This window comes from Apis cerana, linkage group LG9 (assembly GCF_029169275.1).
Source record: "Apis cerana isolate GH-2021 linkage group LG9, AcerK_1.0, whole genome shotgun sequence".
NCBI lineage: Eukaryota > Metazoa > Arthropoda > Insecta > Hymenoptera > Apidae > Apis > Apis cerana.
Genome location: NC_083860.1, coordinates 5,996,250 through 6,019,175, shown reverse-complemented (window position 1 = coordinate 6,019,175; position 22,926 = coordinate 5,996,250). Strand labels below are relative to the sequence as shown.

Sequence of the window (22,926 nt, the reverse complement as noted above, 5' to 3'; positions counted from 1 at the left end):
CTGGCTCTTTCTAGAAAAAGCGGGGAATCTCATCAGTCCAATCGCCAGTCCAATCTTGGAATTTCAAATATTCCAACGCTCCTCATTAAATTCGATCCAAGTCGTGCGTTAGAATGGGATTAACGACGAAAAGTTCCATTTTAGAGGGATCGATATCGGCATCCATTTCCTTTTCCATGTCTTTTTTTTCTTTTTCCTTTCTTTTTTTTTTTCTTTGCAAAAACAACTTTTTTTCGCGCGGTATGAAAAAGTAATTACACACAGGGAAATCGGACACGCTGAGAAAGCAAACGAAGAAAAGTTGGTAGTTGTAATTAGTCTGAAGGGGCGTTGCGATATATCGATCTCACGCTCGCTGGAGAACAGTGGGCAAACACGCTTCTAAACAGCTTTCGTTTTCTACTACGTGTGCCTATTACGTTCAACCGCAAAAGGGAGCAGTTACAAAATGATTTGTGTTAATGTTACATTATACGCGTCGCGCGTTGTTGGCATGTTACGTGGAGATAACGCGAATGATAATCTAAATGGGACGAGCCCGTCCAACCAGAATTCAAACGGAACATAAATTTCGGAGATAATCGTTTCGCCAAGTAATTGCGCCAAGTAATTAATTATAAATTTTTATAATTAAATTGAAAACAATTGAAGAAAGAAAGAAAGAAAGTAATAGGGGAAAAAACGAGATGCATGGCATTCGTGAAAATAATAATTTGTCGACGAAAAATTTTCAAAACCGCGTTGTATCGTATACCACCACCCTTCGACTATCTCCAACGAATATATGAGCTGGTATTTCTGATAAAAACACAGCGGAAAAAACTTTCATAACCTCGTATCAATCGATCCCAACGCGAACACATTCACACACCACGTTGGAACGCTATCATCTCCAACATTTCGACGAACCACCGTGTCGAAACCATCTCGAAACCATCTCAAATAAATCTAAAAAATTATAATACAGAAAACTTCATCGAATAGCGGAGAAAAAATTTCCAAAATTTCGTATCTCGTTGGACAAGCCACAACCACAACAGCCAACGTCTCGTTCAAACCGCATCGAGGCAGGGAAAAATGGATGGATCGGCTCATCTTTTCCAATTCCAATTCGTGTGGGTGCATAATGAGAAGAGCGGATCGGTAACATCGCGGCAATTCGGCAATAACGCCTTGGGCCGAGGAGCAATATCGAGGTTTCACGAATCAGTGGAGGAAGCGTGTTTCGAGCATACTCCAGTGTGCGTGTGCGTGTGAAAAAGAGAAAGAGAGAACGTGGGAAAAAAAGAAAGGTTGGATCGATCGAAACGAACCGGTTGCGCAACGTGCAATCCTGCATGGTTGAACAACCATGCTCGATTACGCAATTCTATTGAATGGCACGATTTCCATGAACCACAACCGCTTTCCTCTAATGTCCTTGAAAGGATGATCGATTATTACGCAATGCTCGATCCTCGAGAGACCGCTCCAGCCGGAAATAAGCAGAAATGGCGAATAATTGGTGTTTATCCGATCTTTTTCGAATTCTCCCATTCTTTTTGTAGCTTTAAAATAGGGGAAAGTTGACGAAAGGAGAGAAAAAGTTAGCGAACCATTTCGTATTTTTGCATATTTATATGGATTGATATGGAAATGTGTTTCAGTGAGCAAATTATTGGAAGATGTTGGAATCGAAATGTAAAAATTATTTCTTATATATTCTTGACTCTTGTTGAAGGGACAACAAATGAAGAATTGGCGCATTTCGATTATTGTTTACTGTGATAATTTTATTTCACGCCGAATCAAAAGTTTTATAATACGAAAATATTTAACACGGTTCAAAAAAAATAATGATTTCGTGATGTAAGGGAAGAAGAAGAAAAAGAAGAAGAAGAATGAAGGAACAAGAGGCTGCGGAGTACTTCAGTGATTCGACATTTTCAATTGAATCCAAGCCAATTCCGATGTAGAAGTTTCTTTCCTCAGACTTCGATTACCAACTATTTTAGTGGTTTCATATGAAATTCAAGTTCTAGTGCAATTTCTTTGGACTGTCTTTGAACTTGAAGCTGTAAAGTTTCAGAATGAGATGTTCAAAATAAGAATAAGGGAATAAAAATAATATAGGAAACACCAAATCGAATATTTGCATAAAATTTTTACGAAAGAATCGTCCCAGAAGAAACATTGAAAAATATTCCGTCACAAGAAGATCAAGGGATATCGATTATCATAACTCAAATAAGATAAGATGTTGAAATTTAAATAAAACGAGAAATGCCGGTTTATCTTCATCGAACGTAAAATTTGATGTTTGCAATTTTTGGGAATCACTTCATCAAATGTCAATCATTAGCTCAAAAGCTTTAATTTAAAATTTTGTATATATTATCTCCGTTGGTGTAGAAATTTTACGTTGATGGAGCACCGTAAAGTAATGAAAGTTAATAGGATTGACGTCAACAAGGTTGGTACCCGTGATATTTTTAAAATGACCATCAGTTAACTGCAGCGGGTTAATATTTAAAATAGACGTATACGTATCGGATGCAGCTGAAACTCGTAACTCCTTCACGTGTGTAAAATCGAATAGGGTATCCTTTATCGTAAATCTAACATTTAGATCGCTTTTCCTTGTGTATATTACACAGAAGCTGTAAACTTTTGCATCGAGTATTCTGAATTAAATTTGTGAAAGTTATTGACACGATTGAGAATAAATAAAATAAAGGGATTTGAAATGAAAAAATTTTCAAGATTTTTTGTGGATCGTAATTTTCAAAGAGATTTATATTTTTCGCCAATTTTATTCTTAAAAAAAATTACGGGAACGTTGAGTCAAAGAAAGGAAAGTGGTTAATTCTCCTGAAAGAGACGGACTTCCGGCAAGAGAGCAAAGTAGGAAAAATTATTAAGCTCGATGATCAATTTTAGATTATGCCATTTGTGGAGGACGTTGGTTTCACTTTATTGGATAGAAAAAAGAAAAAAGGATAAAAAAAGAAACAGGATTGAATCACAATAATCTTTTGGAATTTTTATAAAATTTCTAAATAGTTAAATTTTCATTTAATAAATGAAATTTAAAGTTTTAAATATTAGTTATTGATGTAACTTTCGATCAAGTTTCGATACAATATCTAAAAATAACTTTTAATATTAATCAAAGTTTAACGAAATTGGAAAATTTCTCAGGTTCGAAGATTATAATAATCAGGATTTATTACAAGTAGACGTGCAAATTTGTTTAATTTAATTAACTTCCATTATCAAAAATAAATCCCTTAGTCTCCTTTACTCTAGATCACTAAACTTTGAAATTTGCAAAGATAATAAGATCGATAATGATTCAACATAACTGCAAAGTTTAAATACCTCGAATTCAAATTACTATGATCACGATTCAACAACTAGAACTAAGTTAAAAAATTAATGAATTAAAAAAAAAAATCAATTTTCTACAAATTTCCATGAAGAAGAAAATAACTCGAGGATCTTGTAAGATCTTGTAAGATAATTTCCACAATTTTAAATTCGAGGGAAATTAAAGAAAGATGTCACGAATCCATCGTGGCATTCCTTCGAAAGAAAGGTGAAACAAGTCGGTTTCTCCCCGTCTCTCTAAATTCGTTCGCGTGCAACTTGCATAATTCCATACGATATTCAGCAGCTCTGTTTTCAATGTGGGTTACGAAGTGACGTGGGTGCTCTTGCAACCGAATTAATGAAATGAAGCGAGAGCAATCTTTCATACGTTGAATCGCGAAGAATTATCTTGCATGGATGTGTCTGATACGAATATGAAAAAAATCTTTCGATATTTTAATGTTAAGCTTGCTATTCGATTGAAATTTTTTTTAAATAAATTAAACAAGTATAACATTTTATACAGTTATTTATAGAAATTTGAAACACAAATTATTCTTCAATCCAGATCTCAATTTAGATAAATTTTCAAATATTTCCATTAAAAAGAAACTCGATATTCCAATTACGATTTAAATTACTTTATAAATTTTCCAACGATGTTAAAATAATCAATTCAATTCACAAACTCGACCAAAATTTATCCACATTCTAAGCGCCCCCTCGTTCAAAAAACAATGTTTACCAATTTCATCCAATCCGCCCGATTCATCGCAATCAGAATTTCAGCCTAACATTCTGAACCCTAATTCAAAAGATATTAGAACAATAATTTATCCAATTCGTCCAATCAAAATTTGTTTTCTTTTTATCACTTTTTATCACCTACGCAAACCCCGGTCGCTCTTTGACTCGAAAAAAAGGAAGCAAGCCCAATGTAGCAAAACGCGGCGATCCCATCCCTTGTCCACGAGCGACATGATGTAGGGTGTCGATTTCGCCGAGCGGAAGTGACAAGAATCGATCGTCGTCGGGTTGCAGAGACTATCGAGCGTAGGGACCGCGTTTAAAGGGACCGACCCTTGTGCAGCGGTACAAGCCGTCAAGCATCGGGTAACACGATATGACCGAGTTTGTGCCTCGTTAAAATTGCATTAGACGGTGGATAGGATCGAAAGACGGGTGAAAACACGGTTGAGAAACGTTTCAACGATCCGTGGAATCGCGATGACAGCGCTTCGTCATCGAGAGAACCGATTCATCCCCTTCCTCCTCCCAGAAATCGATGATTCGCGGTGAAAGATTTCGAGATTTCTTTTTAATACTTTTTTCATTATTTTGGTGAATTATTACAGGAGGAAGAATTCGAGAGAGATATTATTGAATTTATAAAACAAAATCGATTGAACAAAAAGAAAAGAAAGATAATTATGGTTTTTTCAAAAAGACGTCTTTTCGCAGCAACAAAATATTTGAACATATTGGAAAATATTTTAGTTCACAAGCTTCCAATATTTCAATTTAATTCTTACTCTCGATGTGTCTGAGAATTAGAAATTAAAATTAATAATTGATGTATTTATAAGGAATCGAAATGAGCAATAAGAATCGATAGAAAGGCAGTAATAAATTAATTGTGACGTATGATATAATTTGATCGATAAAACGTCTTTATGGTCAATCAAGAGATGTCCAGAGACACGTGGTGAAAAGGTTTTTATCATAAGGTTTCTCGATTGCGATAAAACTTTACGATTATGCTCACGGCCACAACATTTTGCTACTTCGTTTCCAATAACGACCGATGCATCGTAAACTCGCAAGTATAACGACCAACCGTTCATGCTTTGTGACCCTAACAGATGGACAATACTAAGATCCGGATCTATATATCGTTCTCCGCCCACGTTACACGCAGTAAACACGATAATTACACAGCTAGAGAAATCCTATCGATTGAAATTATTCAAATTACCGTGCTATTAAAGGGAACAACGTGTCTTTTCGATTATTGCACGATAATTGAATCGTTTCGATTATGCTACATATGCTGTACAGCCTGCCTGTGTGAGAGGTAGAGATCGAAGGTAAAATTTTTACCTTGAACTTGTTAATAAATCCAATTCAAATATTTATTCAAATTCATTTGTTTATCCACTATCGAAATTTCAACTTTTGAAACTCTCTACCTTTTACTTTTCTTACTCAAATCAAATATTTTATTCTGAATACTTTTAAAATTCTAGCCAGGGTGGCTTTCTTTCACATTTACAAACTTAACTTCACCCAACATTTTTCAAACATCGAATACATTTTTTTATTTCGAATCTCCAAGTCTTTTTCTCCCTTCGTAGTGTTTTATTATCGAATCAAATTTCAAACTCGACGAAAAAAAAAATCCAAAAGAACCAGCCAAAGAAAAATACAACTATGACTTTCAATGTGCACGCGTTGTCTTCTAACATCTTCGACAAGAAACTCGCGTTTATGCATTATATTGGCTCGTCTATCCACCCATTGCACCTTGCTCGTTGAATTAATTAGAGGATGGGAGGAGGAAGGGAAGAATATTGAGTTACACACGGAATTATTAAACCAGGCGTTGTGTGTGTGTATATAGAGAGTTTGTACGTAGAATCGTGGCAAAAAGAAAGGAAGATATGTTGTTCGATGCGGAATATATGGGGTTGCAGCGAAGGGAAGAAACGTTGGATGAAATTTTCGGGAATGGCAAAAGCTCGAGCTTACGAGTTAACTGAAAGTTTTCCACTGGTGATCTAATTAGAAGGTTCGTTGAAGTGGTGGTGGGTGAAGGTGTGTGGGTGTGTAAATGCGACTTGTTTTCCGCGTTTTTCCATGTTGTTCTGCATTGCGTGACCTTTTGCAAGCTCTGGGTCGTTGATCTTTCTCGTGATGTTGCGAAATCGTTTGTGAAATATCGCATCGACGAGAAATTTAGAAAATAAAATAGATGATACTTTCAAATTACTGCAAATCCTTTTCCAATTGCGTTGAGGATAAATAGAGGAACGGGATAAAAAATTTCTATCGATTTTATCCGTATTTTTAAAAACTTACAAATTTAAGAAATACATAATAAATCTTCATCAGAGATAAAAGAAGATCGTTTCAAATGTGGAATAAATTCACTCTCAGAAAAAATTATCTCGCGCGTGGTAACTAACAAAATGCAATTTTATACAATCACCACCCTCATTTTCGTCGACTCTGGAGAGCTTATCCAATCGAGGGATATGGATTAGCAATCTGGCAAAGTCAAGAAACATACACCGGATGTCTGAAACTTGCGCAGAATTTCGAACAGAAACAAATAATCGCAATCCACCCTTCACGGCACATCGGCCAAATATTTTGCCACGCGAAATAGAGAGAGAGGGGGGAGGGGAGAGTAACGAAGGAGATGCCTTCGGCAAACTGCATTACCGCCGTTCAATCTTGATGAACAAGGGCCGAGGAGGGCCCTTTGACTCATTAAGAAAATAACCCGACATCGATACCTCTCCGCCTAGACAAGGGGTGAGACGCCATAATTGCGTATAAACAACATTTTCTCGTTGGGCTGGAGGATCGTCAGATACTGATGAGAACTTGTGGTTAAGGTTGGTGTGTGTCGTGTCACAGCGTGTTATAATGAAAAAAAGAGAAGAGGGGAGGTAATTTCGAAGAAACGTTTGGAAATTTTGCGACAATTTGGGGATGTTTAAATAATGAAATAATGGTTGAGCTCGTTTCTTTCGGGAGAGGGATATTGTATTATTTATTGTACAAGATTTCACTAGACTTATTAATTACTTCCATGATATTTTGCGACGAAAGAAAATGCTAATTTATTTTATAGGGTAAAGAAGAAACGAGGGGAAAGAAGAAGTAGGATAATTAGAAAATTGAAATGAGAATTGGAGGAGAAGATGAGGTTTGGTAGGTAATTACAAGAATTATCTCTTGAATGAAAAAAAGAGAAAAATGTGTTATTAACTCTAATCACGCGAAAATGTTAAATATAAAGGAAAAATATTCATTTTTGAAACAAAAGAAAATAATAATCGTCTTCTATAGTATAGCGTTTAATCAACTGCGTATTAAAAATTCCCAGAACTTTGTGATTACGCGAAATGTTAATCTTTAACGTCAAAGGTAAAAGGTAAAAATGACAGAGGAAAATTGACAAGCAACGTCGAAGATTATTAAAGAATTCACGTATCAAAGGGTCAGCTTCTACGTACATTTTCGATCGTATTCTTTCATTATTAATCAAGTTTGATATTTTGAAAATTAGTTTCTCTAATTAAAAAAAAAAAGACAATAAATAAACATCAAGAAATACTAAAAAAAATTCTGGAAGAGTTTCGAATCATCCCTTTTGACATATTCAACAAAGCGTCAAATTTGCTACTTGAAATTTTTCATGCGAGCTTTAATTATAAGGTAAACTAGAATTAAGGGTTCGAAACTAAAATTACGAGAGATTTTAGAAACGATATATCGTAAATTGTTAGAAAATACAACCCTCTCGACAAAGGATCAACCGGAAGCAATCACCGAGCTTATCGTCTTATCATCTCCTTTGATCTATCGCTCCATCAAAGAAGTGCCTGTCAAAATTTGTAAGTTTATAATTAGTTTTACAACTAGAACTAATAAAAAATAAAATTTTCCCTTAAGCGCTTCCCGAATCATTCGCAATTACAGAATTTTTCACAAAAATTTCAAAATATTACAAAATTTACATATCGAAGAATCCTCAAATACTTGCAATCATTCCTCACATCGATCTTTCCTTGATTAATTTTCAATATCATTCGCAATGACTCAAAATATTAAAAAATTCACGTGATGTAGAATCACGAAGTATCCCAAATACTTTTCCAATTACTTCACTCTATATTAAACTTTTTATTCCACCAACAATCATCCACAAATTTTCCAAATTTATTGAAAAAGTTCAATAATCTTCTCTTACTTCCAGTTAATCATTAAATTAATTTAAACAAACTCGAACGAGAATTATACGATACATCATTCTCAATAACTCCAAATTTTAAACGATTCTTCCAAGAATCGAAGTACGCCACCGGAAACGATCTTTTAAGCGGTTCCAATCGTCCTCTTTGATTTATCTGACGTCGATTGTTGTGAAAGATGGACGAGAGCCACGCGTAATACACGATCTTTCTCTTCCTTGATGCGACATATGTTTCGTGCCATGCATTCCGTTCCAAAAATATACGAAACACCGGCCAATAACGTGACGAGATTTTCAATCGGCGCCCGGACACTTTTACGGGTTCCGATATTACCGCAAGACGAATTGGGTCTCGAAGGGGAATCCGGTCTCGAAGATGGATCACCTTCACGAATCGTATGGCGAATCGCCAACTGTATAATCCGGGGGGAATTTTTATTTTTACGTGGGACAGGATTTGGGGGAATTGGAGGGTTGGAAGATTTTTTTCTTTTTCTGAGAGATGAGTTTGAAGGATGATTCGATTTGGAAAAGAAGAGAAATTAAATTTGTATGTGAAGAAGATTGAAGAAGATTGTATGATGGAGAATGGTTTAATGGATATTTCTTTTTTTTGACTTTTCCCATTTTTCAATAAAAATGTGAAACGTTTCGAGGAATTTGATTATTTGTTATATTATATATTTTTTGATCTGCACACATTCGAAATTGTATTGTTATGAGACAATTGAAAATTTGAAGATGAAGAAGAAATGAAGAGACCTTTTTTTTTTTTTCTTTTTTAAGGAATTAATTGGGACACAAACATCAGACATATCGGATCGTGGTATTAATCTAAATTTTATTATACAGATGAAACAGATGAAATAGATATTGTGATATAAATTTTTTCCATACTGTTTAAAATACATATATATTTCTGATAAACCGATAAATGATATACACCAATTTTGGAATCTACATGTTGTTATAAATTCGCAAGAAAATTTCACAATATTCTAAAATTTCAATACAACATAAAACTCTCAAGCAATTCTCAAGAAACTTCCTCCCTCGATATATGTATCAAAATTCTCAATCATATATGGTTTCGTTCTAACTACAACTTCTTGAAAAAGCATAATAAGCAATATTAATAATAAAAAGAACCATTCCAAATCCAACTATTCTCACACGTACGAAAATTCGACATAAAAGATCCCATCATCTGAAAAACAAAAACTTTTGGCAACCGCTGCGGACTTTTTATCGCAAAAAAAGGCACCACGAGTCCCATCTTCTCCTCCTTCTCTTCCTTTTTAACTGCAATGTGTGCACACACAAACACACACAAAAAAAGAAAGAAGAAAAGAAAAAACTCGAGAAGAAAACTGCATCGAATACTCGGTTGGCACGCGCTCGATAGATCAATTCTCTCATTGTCAACGGCCTGGAAATACAGCCATTCCTAAATTCAGACCTTTCTCCCTCTCTCCTTCACCCTCTCCCCTCTCTCAGGCCACGTGGAAAAAAAATAAACGAAAATAATTCACGCATCGAGTGAAAAAAAAAGGAGAAAAAATGGAGAGGAAAAAAAGATAGATAGAAAGAGAGAGAGAGAGATCCGTTAGTCCGATCTGGAAACTGCAGCAAGCTTCGAGTCCGTCACATTTCCACGGATTATCCGGATCATGGAAATCCTCCGCTTCAAGTTCGAGTGCTCGTCGACACGTTCGAGTTCCACAACGAGAATATGCTCGAGAAAATAATGACTATGGCCGTTTAAAAAAAATCTTTCCTGTTTTCGGATACTTGATATACATAGATTTATCCTTCGTTTATTTTATCTATATATATAGTTAGTTTTCAATACGTTTAATCGTGGTTCAAACCTCTTCGAACTTCTCGAAATGGAGTTGTTGCAATGGAATTAAATTGGAATGCAAGTAAGTTGTTTCGTGACGAATAAATATATATCATTTTTAATTGTGTTATTAAATTGTCATTTGAATCGTTAATTCTAATAGTTCTTCTGTAACAAGTTAGATTCTACGGTGAACAAACAACTTGAAAATGTTAAAGATTGCTTATTTATCGAGTATTTCTTGTTTAATAATCGTACAATTCTATAGCTTCATTAGACACATTAGAGCTACAATTAAATTTTCAACAATTTTGGTTATTGCCAGAAATTTTGCATCACGTCAAAGTTTCTTAGAAAAATAATCCGTGTTCATCAATTTGAATAAAATTCTATAGCTCATAGCTAATTGTAGTTTTTAATTAATTCTATTCTCTGTGGAAAATTTAAAAACATTTCAAAAATTATCCAAATTAAAAAAAAGAATCATTCACTTCAAATCAATGCTCCCACACAATTCTCGATCAACTAACTAACAATTAAACGACTCTCAAATATTAAAAAAAGTTACTCCGTTTTTACTTCTTGCCATTACCATTGTGAATCATTATTAGAATTATAATTACCAATTTAATTATACTCTATAAAATAATTCCAATAATTCTCCTTAATTCTTTCTTCGACTCCCAAATAATTATTACATAATTAGAAATCCAATACATATTATCTATTCTCCAAAATAATTCCATCCCCAACTTCCTCGATCCCCAATCGATATTCCATTCGAAACGTCCCATCCCATAGAGAAAAGAAAATAAAGAGAAGACATTAAAAAGTCTTCGACCCGGTCGATCGAGAATCCGAAGCGAGACACGAGTTTCTAAAGGAGAACTTCTGAGTAGACGACAGTAATTGTCCCATTCTTTAAGAAAGAAAGAAAGAAAGAAAAAGAAAAGAGACTTCGATCGAACGAATGAAACTTGGCTAGGGTATTGATTCATCCCAAAGTAAATACGCAATCGGTTAATCAATTTCAAGTTAGAACGTGGTTAACTTGATGGCGTTGTCAGAAAACACAGTGTTGCGATAATTCTCTTGGTCTCTGGCTTGTTAAGTGGATAGAAACAGAAATACAGCTGCTATTGCCTCTTCGGGGGTGGTTTTTACCTTTTTTTATTTCGTTCGACCGTTTATCCCCGATTCTGAAAGTGTAAAAGAAGACGTTCGTCAATTTTTCGCCTTTTCTTTTCTCTCTCGTTTTTTTCTTGATCGAGCTTTATGATGGATGCGATGATGGTTTGACGACGAGGTGTGTGCTGTGATTTTGGTCGATGATGCGTGTTTAACTTCTTGTCTTAATCGAGATTGCCGAGTTTAAATTTTCGTTCCATGGACGAACAATAAAAATAAAATTCTGGAGATATATTTAGAGTTGTTGGTATTATCGTAGTGCGCGATAAAATTTAAATAGCTATCAATTTTTTACTAGGATTGATATTGATAATATCTCGAAAATGATGTCGAGAGTCAAAGGGTTAATGAATTTGAATTTTTATATCTGAATACTTGAATATTTGAAGTACCTTGAATTGGACTTAAATATCAAATTTGAATTCATGAAACGAAAATTTTTCGTTTATGTGAATATTTATTCGATCCTTTTTTGATGCAATTTATAAATAAATATTTTAAAACGTAACTTCAACGCGCATAATCATAAACTGAATCACGATTCAAAAATAGCATTCGAAAATTCATTAGAAAAGAATTCTACGAATTACGAATTTTCCATTTAATACGGAAAAATCACCGCGCGTTTATTTTTCTGGTAAATCAATTTAATTCGTATCGAAATGCAGTAAATTCTCAAGAGCAAGAAGCTCGAGCCAAGGGGATTATTACTACTGGAGAAATTCGCCGTTGGTGCATTCGAACGAGCGAAGTAGAATCGTGCTGACTTCGTACAGACTTGGCCATCACGGATACCGATCTCCATTGTGCTTAACCCATGTACTTACTCGTCGACATTAAGTCCTCCCACGAAACACTTGCTCTCAATCGTAAAGCAAACTAAACCGTCTCTGTGTGCAACTAATCGACCTCACAGTTCTTCAGAACTTGGTTCAATTCCTTTGTAATTCCAATTAACTCTGATTCCCTGAATTTTGCATACAAAGAATATTACCTTTGTTTCCTTACGAGGAAAGGGATTTTTGATTCGCATATTGAATCACGAATTGATGTTTCTGATAAACGAATATAGGGAATTCGTTTCTTTAAGAATTTTCTTAAGAATCCTGTGATAATTATTTAATTTAAAAAGACTTATTGTGAGAATTACATGAAAATAATTATATTACACGAATAATATCTTTAGAATTTAATTGTTGATTTCCAATCGATAATTAAGAGAATGGGCAAATGTGTGTGTTCGAATTCAGTTGTGATTCAGGAATAAAGTTCGATTATTGGAAAGAAAAATGACAGATATGGAGGATCAGCTATTATCACGTGAACTCCTATTATTCGAACGATCCAGTTATCCCAATTGATACGTTTAGATAGATGGAGTTCTAATGTACTTTATAACAGGCTTGCCAAAACTTCACTCTCTAAAATTCTATAATCTCGTAATAAAATTTTTCTCATTGACTTTTAACGAAAAACTTTTGACGAAAAAGTGAAAATAATTTTCTTGCGATAAATGCATTTCTAAAGAATGTTCAAAATCTAATACAAAAACGATTTTAACCAAAAAAAAATGAATGGAAGAACATCGATTGAATTGATAGAGAAGAAATCGTTTCGATAAAGTTGATTGTTCGCTGGCTCGAAGATTATTGAATTCGAAAATGATTATTTTAATTCGAGTTGCCGCTCCGTATTTATCGATATCGGAACCCAGTCGACCGTTTCGATAATTTAAATATACATTACGCGAATGCATTGCGTATATCGAGAAGGGTATCGTTTAATAAAATTCGAGAATTTTTAGAATCCCTGAGAATTTCGTATTATAACGCAATATTTTCTTTCCTTCGATTTTATTGGAATTTTAATGGGTGAGAATTTTTGCCAAATATTCAATTTCTGATATAAATAGAACACTCTGACAGCCCATTTGCAATTCCAAAACTTTTATGAGGTTTCATATTCGGGGGGATTGAAACGATAAATTCTGAAACTCGATGACAATGATCTTGTATACTTGTAAATAACAAATAATAAATAATAATTATAGACGATATTAATTTTATCGTTTTTCGTTTTGATGATGATGATGATGATGATAAAACGAATAAGAAATGATTTATTTTAGGGAGCGAGAAAGAGTGAGAAAGATAAATGTAAATGAGGCCAAGTCGCAAGTAGAAACAGATAATTGCTGGTCAGACGTGTTTCTTGAGGATTATTTCAGCACTGCAGAAGCTGTGCATCTTTCTTATTAAACTTGTAATTTTCTTAAGATATCGAAGTAATAACAAAAAATATTGTTTCTCAGAAAGTCGACTCGAAATTTCAAAGTAATATTATTTAATTATATATCGCATGTTTGATGAATTTTTTACTTAACAAAAAAATTTCTTAAATTTTTAAATTCAACTAGATACTCTATTTTGCACCTTAAACATTTATTTGACAGTGTTGTAAAATTAGAGGGAATTCAAAATAACTTTTTCTTCTCTATCAGATACAGAAAATAATACATTTTCAATTTTTCATAATCAATAAATACCAATTACATTTATTAATTTATTCTTAAAAAAAAAAATTAAAGAACAATCTTTCAGAAAATCGAAAACCAATTTTTATTACCAATTACAAATCCAATTTATTCCAAATATATTTACATTTTTACAGAGGGGAAAAATATACCTCGACAATCTCCGGAAGATCGGGATCTATTGAAACAAAAAGTAGAAGGCACTCGGGAAAAATCATAACGATAAAAACCACCCCTCAGAGGAAGCACGATACCGCAACGAAATCTAGCAGAAAAATAATTGCACCGATATCGTTTAACGCTTCGCTTAAGTTCCCTCGTTCGCCAACGACGATTAAAAACAGAAGAGGAGGAAGAGGAGGAGGAGGAGGAGGAAGGAGAAAAAAAAGAAAGAAGTAAAAGAGAAGAAAGAGGAATAAAATAAAAGAAGAAGGGGAAGGAAAGGAAAGGAGGGAAGAGATTTGTCTATTTAATGTCTGGACATCGATCGAACAACATCGGATTGAATCGGCGACCGGCCGCCTACTGTCGAGCCATGAATAATCCAGAAAGCGGAATAATTTCGCGTTGAATTCGAATCTGAGATCGATCACGACTACACCTATGGACGATCTAACCCAGTTTCACCTTCGAGGCGTGTTTCAAGCCACCAGTTTTCCCGCAGAACGGAGCCAGGTCGATAAAAAACACACGATTTTACACCTTTCTCCACTTATCCGTATATTTCTGCTGCGCCTCGAATGTGTTTCGAGTCTTTTTCTCTTTTTTTTTCTTTTTTTTTTTTCATGGAATTTCTTCGCAAAGAGCGAGAAGTGAATTCCGTTCGTGTTTCTATTGAAATTGTTGTTAATAAATTTGTTTATAATTTGTAGGTTTGGACGATGAAAGATGAATCGGGGGTTTGATGTTGTGAAAAAGGGATAGAAGTGAAAGTGAATTTTTTTCGAGATGGGTAAAATATTTATAACGAGAAGAACGAATTCTAGGATATTTTTATTTCAATGATCGGAGAATAAATTTTTATAAACTTGAAAGAGATATAAAAAGGAATAATGATATATGTATGCTCAAGATATTGAGGAATATATAGTAATTTGTGGGAAAGTTAGAATATAAAAATATTCTTCGTTCGAAATGAATTTGTAAGAATTGGGAAAAATTATTCGATGAAAAATGAATTCTACATATTCCTATACTTTGTACAAAATATAAAATAAACTATATGGACATTTTATCATTTAATAACTTTCATCTAACGAAAATGTATTAAATCGTAGATAAAATAAATAGATAAAATAAATAGATATTTGAAAAATATGTGAAGTAGTAATATTTTATTTAGCAAATTTTTATTTGAGAATATAATTCGAATTAAAATTTCGACCACTTTCCTATCCCCCTTCCTTTTTTTATTTTCAAATATTTTATTGCTTTTATATAATATACGATTTAAAAAAAGCAACATGAATAACAATAGTCATCACGACAATTGAGTGATTAAATCAAAATGAAAATTGTTTTGAAAATTACTTCATTTCCATTTTATTCTAACCAAGAAATTTATAACTAAAAAATGGAAAAAATTATATTATAATCATTTATTATTTGTACATGATATACTATTACGATTAAGAATCGAAAATTTGTATATAATTTTAAACGTTATTTACATCGAAAAATAAATTCATTAATCATTTTAATCTTGAGAAAAGGATTTTAATAAATTACTGTTCGATATTTTATTTATCAAGAGAAGAGATAAGAAAATTTAATAACAAGAGAGGAATTATTTTTTGAAATGAATTTTAGGAAAAGAAAGAAAAATTACAAACTTTAATTGAAATTTAACTTAACATCGAGACATTATTTTTTCACGATATACCTAACCCTGAACTTATCTGGCATGCTTTGATTTTCTTTTTTTAGCCACTTGCATGAATGTCTGCTTTTTATCTTGACTTGCAAGAGAGAAGCATAAATTCTTAAAATTAAACTTCAAATCTCGTATCATGATATTATACGAAGAAAGAAAAAAAACTATGCTATATTTTCCTCCCTGATAACTATAATTAATTACTTAATCTGAATAAATCACCTAACAACTTAACTAGTATTGCAATTTTTTTACTATGAAAATGTCACTATCCATTAATTAAATTAAAACAGAAAATTATTAATTAACTTGTCCTGTTAGATTTATGAATTTGTTTAATTATTTCTTAATTAAGCAACTCGTTTATTGATTTATATTTGAATTAATTTATATATGAAATAATACTTTACTCTTTATAACTTTCTTTGTTAAATTATTATCTAGATAGACAAATAAAGGATAAAAATTTGCTTTTTATACAACTACTTCTTATCATTCCGTGTCACTTGTTTAATCTACTTTAATTTACTAACCTAAAAACTCTAGTAACTCTAAAAATATAAATAATATCACAACGTTAAGAAAAGAATAAAAATTGTTGTGTTTTTTCATTTTAATAATAAAATACAGGACATAACGTATGTAAAAATTAATTTTCATAGAAGTTACTGGACGCAGAAAAATGTTTGAAATATTTTTATAAAAATGAATATCTTAACGGAATTCCAATTCTTCGAGGTATGAATACGAACAAGAGAATTCTATTTACGTAAATTCTGATCGATCTGACACTTTCTGTCTTTCAAACGCATTGCATAGAGCAGTTTCTCGTTCGAAACTATTCTTTCACATCGTACCATCTCATTTTAAAAACAATGGAATATTTTAGGAAGTCTGACAAATATTTCCTTTCTTTTCTTCAGATAAAAGATTCCTACTTTTAAAGATTGTATTCAAAAATGTTATAAAATAGCAAAAAAAAATTTAGATTTTTCTCATTAATTCTCGATAATCTTCAGAATAAAATATATTAAATCGTCTTTTTGGGATCAATAAGAAAAAAATGTTTGTCATCACTCCTATGATCTTCCACAAGATAAAATATTTTAGATGAATGAATCTAATCAATCATCTAATTTTTACAATAAAAGTTTTAGAGATACTCTATTTGAAAATTCCATCGAAGATACTGTGATTAAAATTCTAATGTGAGTAAATATTTCTATGGAATACAATCCTCTTCCTCCAGAAAATTAATCTTTTGAAAAATTTTTAAATCTGAAAATTCCATACGATGATAAAGAACCAAAGATTCTTTCTTTCATTGCAATCCATAAATAATATATCAAAGAAGCTTAGGATTATCTGGATGAATTCGAAATAAGAGATAGAGAATAGAATAAAATTTATGACTCAACTTGGGATAAAATTTTCTATTTAAAACTTTGCTTCATTAATAATTCTATTTAAAAAAAAAAAAAAGGAAAGAAAGAAAAAGAAAAAGCAGTGGAGAATTATGAATGAATTTTTATCGAAATATTTTATACGAATATATTTCTTTTTTATATAATATAATATAATCCTTTTTTTTTTTTCATTCTTCCAGTAGAAAGATAACGGATATCAATATTTGCATTATAGATTTCGAATTATTTCACATTTTCAACGGAAACGATGGTTCCATGTTTTAAAGATTGCCTTCGAATTAAATTCCCACGCATTTTACCGAAAACTGATCGTTAATCTATCATTCATGAATGAGGCGGGCAACGTGCACGTACTACAAATACGCGACAATGACTTAATCAGGATTTGAATGCTTAATCGAACTTAACGAAGTGGTATTAATAATTAAATCATTGACCATTATTGAGGTCATTTTTATGTGACGTTTATTCACGCTTGAATGAAAGGATGAACAAACTTCGCTATTACGAAATTTAATTTAAAAATCAAGGATGTAAATTTGTTTAAATGAAAAATATACAATGGTGAAAATAAGAGAATGAATTTTATCAAATTGTTAACACGTATAATAATTAATATTTATCAATCGTGTTTCTATTGTATACTCTATCTCATGGATGTCACCCTTATCTTTACTATTAATTTATTAATGTATAGATATGTATATAAAGCGTAAAATGATGTATATAAAACAGCTACCAACTAAAAATTAATTGAAAAGTTAATCGATTTGGAATATATATAAAAAAAAAAATTAATAGCAAAATGAAATCCTCAATAATATTGTTTATTACAAAGTATATTAAATTATATATTTACGCATTTTATCAAGATCGCGTCATAAACCTACTTTGATCCTCATATACGTCCCTAGCGACTAATTTTACACGCGATGAATATAAAGAAATAGTCTGTACATCACTTTACTATTTGAAAATGAGAGAAATATACAAGAATTTCTTTTTATTTTTTTAAATTAACGTGAATTTGCAAATTTAATAATTTTCAAGTTTACCAACTTTTTTATATACCATTGATTCTATACGTAGAGATAGATTAAATTAAACGTTGATAAACTTGCATTCAGAATTATATGCTATTCATTAAATTTACTCTGACACAATGCAGATTATTATAGGGGAAGAAGAACAAATTGAAAATACCCAAGCTTAAACTTTAAAAAAAATCTACAATATTATACTATATCTCTAACTATTTTAAACCATTTTAATTTAAATATTCCAGATATTTCGAAATGTTCTATTATAAATAACGACAGTTATAACAATCTAAGAGAACGAAGAGGAACCGTGTTTCCAACATTTCCCAATATATATTTCTTATCGTTGGAAACGGTCGACTAATTTATCTATTTCACGCGAAAAATCATAAATTATTAATAATTCTAGAAATAAAATTAAATTTAACCTAACTAACCTAAGAACTGAACGAATATTTAAATACGCTCCGTCGCAATTGCTCGTACTATACATTTAAATCATTACGCAAATCGACAGTTCCAATATTATTTACATACATACTCGCAAATCACACGACCCAAAAAACAAAAACACGATGTGCGCATCAACCACTCCCGATAATGAACTCTAGCGCAAAAGTCCAACGAAAAGGACTAAACTTAAGAAGAAGAAAAAAAACAAAAACACGTACCATACCAAGATTTCACAGAATCCCACGGATGGCGGCCTCACTCAGCTTCATAGTGTAAATACCTGCTCACAGTTCTCTCTCTCTCTCTCTCTCTCTCTCTCTCTCTCTCTCTCTATCTCTCTCTCTCTCTATCTCTCTGTATTCACTCACCCTTCCACCAAAAAAAAAAAAAGAACCACCAAACATCAAAGAGCCACAAGGGCGAGAAAAGCCACGGGAAGGGAGGGAGAGGGAGGAGGGTCTACGTGGCGCGAAACGAAAACAAACGACGAATAAGACGCAGCATACCGTTCCGAGGACGAAGCTGTACCACCGAGGAATCGTTGAACCGGAAGAACATCGAACTCGCGCGAAACAGGGTGTCCTTTGTCTTCGTCAACCCCTTCGGTCAGAGGAAGGGGGGGGAGGGGGAAAGAAAAGGAAAGGAACAGGAAACGCGGGGTGAAATTCGGCGAGGTGGAGATCAACCGAGCGGGAGGAGGGTGGCAAATGGTGACGATGGATACTCGTTGAAGAGCGGGAGAGGGGGGGAGAGGAGGGCACGGGAGGCACACGCACAATGTGTTCGATTGATAACGCGCGCGCGCGCCAACGGACCACGGACGACCTTTCTCGGTCGAGGATCAGTCGAAGACTGGTCGGCCGAAAGTGGGAGGCCTCTTTTTCGAAAGCATCGTTTTCTCCACGGTGGCGAGGCTTCCGGACAGAGGTAACCGGGCATGCGTGCAACGCGCCACCCGATCAACGCACCGTACACACAGGGTGTGCCAACAAGCACGCCCCTAGTCGCCTCGATGATGAACGTGGGAAATGGGAAAGGGATCGTTTCGAATTGTTTCTCGTTTTTTTTTTTTCTTCGCCGTCATCTTCTTTCTTTTTGATACTCGAATACGGATTGTATCGTGGATGAGGTTGTATTGTGCGAGAAATTTGAGAAGACGACGTTAACGCAACGGTTTGTCGTGAAAGAGTACATGAAACTGAGTTTTTTGAATCTACTAAGATCCTTCCTTTTTCTTCGTAAGGAAAATTTTTAAAATTTTTAAAACGAACTTTCGATGGTTTTTGTAGACTAGTAGACGAGTCTGAATGAATGAACGTGGTTTCTTTTAAGTCGTTTGAAATTTTAAATAGTTTGACATGTAAGGGAAATGATACAATAAATATCAACGACAAGATATTCAGAAGATATTTTAATGATTAACTTTTTTTATAAGAAATTTAACAATTAATCTTGTCGAAGGTGGTGAATTTGATTTCTAGAGGTGGATCATGTAAAATTGATTGAAAATTTTTATATGAATTGACAGAATGATCAATGGTTTTTTAAAACGATAAGAAAATGAAAAATTATATCAGAAAAAGAGAAAGAAAATTCTAATATATTATAAGGATACATTGTATCGAAGACAACAAAGTAAAGTGAAGATATATAGAATGATCTTCAATCCTATCTATCCGTCAGATTTTTTATTTCAAACTGTATGTATCTTTTGATACCCCTACTGATTTTACGACGGCACTATATTCCCTCCACTATCCATAGGGGACAAAAATGTACTCTCAGCAGATATACAATGTATATATATATATATATATATAAGAAAATAATATGAAGATATATATCTATGACTTTCAATATTTTTTTTTTCGATTAAATTTTCAAAATTTAATTTTCACGAGAATGTTTGCAATTCGATAAATATAGATTTAACGTAAATTTAATAGAAAATTGAGAAATTTAATATGATTTATAGTAAATCTCATGCGTTTAAATAGCAATTTTAATATTACAATATTGTCAAATTTGGGGAAATTTTTAATCTATAAATCAAAATGAAAAAAATTGCATTAGAATATCTAATTAAAAAGAAATATCTATTATACTAAATGTTGAAACGATAAATTAGAATGAAACAAAAAAAAACTATCTAACCAAAAAGAATAGCAATTGCTTTAAACTAATTTAATTAGTTTGTTTTATTAAACCGTACATCATAAAAAAATATTTATTTATTGTGAAAAAAAAAGCATAAACATTTATTAATAGACTTATGGATCATCGATGACCCACATTAAATAAAACGTGTCAAATATTCGATTTTTTTTTTTTTTTTACAAATATTCACATATGATATTCGACAAACGTTATCTCCACACGTCCGTCCTTCGATGTCGATATTCATATTCTCTATATACGTCGAGCTTACGTGGCATAAAACAAACGAATATTCATGGCTTGATTCGCATTAATTTATCGACTGGTACCGGAATAATATTCGCTGTTCGGCACGAATATCGAATAATCTAACTACATTTGCGTGTTTTAACGAGACTGAATATTCGAATGTTACTTGAAAGTATAGAATTATCTCTCCCTCTTTCATGATATGGAATGATTAATTTTCCAACGGTATACAATATCATTTAAAAGTTTAGAATCATTTGATGAGAGATAATTAAAATCGTCATCATGATATAAAATTTAAATTTACAAGATTCAGTTGATTTAACTTGAAAACTTTAATTAAAATTTGGAAAAGAGTTATTCAAAATTTAAGAATAATTAGATCCTTGATCTATTTTGAATATATTATGAAATTATTTTATATTTAGATTGTGAATTTAGAAGAAGAAATAATCAAAAAATATAATAAATATTTCCTTTAAATATTAAAAGTTCTATAAATTATAATAATGATTCTAAATTTTTTGATATTTATATAATATATATTGAAATGTAAGAATTGAAGAGCTTAACTAAAAGCTGAATTATTGAATTACGATTAAATATTTTTGGTTAATAATGAAAACTTTCTAATGATTCGTTAAAATTATAAGTTAAAAAAAAAATAGATGCATATAACAATAAATAATAATAAAGATCGTATTACGAAACATTGTACGAGATCCCATCACTGCTTATATAATCTATGTACTACGATACCATCTATTTAGTAAATAGTAATATATTTATTATATAAGCACAGAAAAATTCGATGTTTTATAAAATATCTAAATGCAATTCAAATTACTATTCGGAAATATATATCGCGAAAGTAAAAAAACTTTCTATCGAAACTGTTTGATATTATTTATGAATATTTTAATTAAATAATTAAAATAATTCTTGTTATTTAATAATTGATTATGTTATATGAATTAAAAATTGACTTACCAACCAGCTATGCCATTTGGTTGTATCTCTTGCAAGAATATACCCAACTCTCCTTTATCCTTACTGCGAAGACCGACCACACTAAATCCCAAACTAGTACCCTCTGGTTTATATAACTTTAAAAAAAAAATTATTGTATTAAATCTCTCTCTCTCTCTCTCTCTCTCTTTGATCTTTGAATTAAAATATAAGTAAAATAATATTTTACCAACCTGCACAGTAAACACTTGACGACCTCTTGCTGCAGCTTCAATTACCTTCTTAAATTCTTTAACATATGTTGTTGTTGTAATTGGAGGCATTCCCATAACTTCAGATACAAGACTTGGACTTGTAACCTACAACAAAATAAAAATAATATAGTATTAAATGTAAGATAAATTCAAACATTTTAAATGTGCTTTAAATAAAATTTTACCTGTGCACTGGTATCTTCGCTGCTACTATGCACCAATGGAACAACTGGAACTCTTTGATCTTCTAGTTCGCTACTATCTTGATATAGATCTTGATATACATTTGATCCAAGTGGTTGTACCGGTGTACTAGGAACAGAAAGTTCAAGTTGTCCACTGATGTTTATATCAAAATCCCCAGGGATAATGGATGGATGCTGGCCTAGTTGAGTGTTTAATTCGATCAGAGAATCTTGAATGGTCACTATACTACGAAATACTGGATCTTCCAGAAGAGAAATTAAAGATTTTATATCTTGAGTAGTATGCATTTGTAGCTTCGGATCATTACAATCTTCTACTCTTTCTTGCACATGCTCTAATAAATGAAGAGCTGTAGATATATCTGAAAAAAATAATATTAAAACATAAATTAATATTAA

The 22,926-nt window shown here is 32.3% G+C and overlaps 1 protein-coding gene across 3 annotated transcripts in view; it reads right to left on the bottom strand.

Moving 5' to 3' along the window:
• The window catches only part of LOC108003743 (inaD-like protein), a 109,356-nt gene that overhangs the window by 85,784 nt on the left and 646 nt on the right, over window positions 1-22,926 (bottom strand). Inside the window, exons 3-5 of one of the 3 annotated variants that reach the window (XM_017066224.3) lie at window positions 22,507-22,889; window positions 22,301-22,426; window positions 22,089-22,204 (exon numbers count right to left, since the gene is read on the bottom strand). In XM_017066224.3, the coding sequence (XP_016921713.2) occupies window positions 22,089-22,204; window positions 22,301-22,426; window positions 22,507-22,889 (625 nt within the window). Of the gene's footprint in view, window positions 1-18,910; window positions 19,173-19,198; window positions 19,534-22,088; window positions 22,205-22,300; window positions 22,427-22,506; window positions 22,890-22,926 lie in introns of those variants that run through there. The other 2 variants (XM_017066232.2, XM_062079162.1) reach the window with 2 other exon arrangements.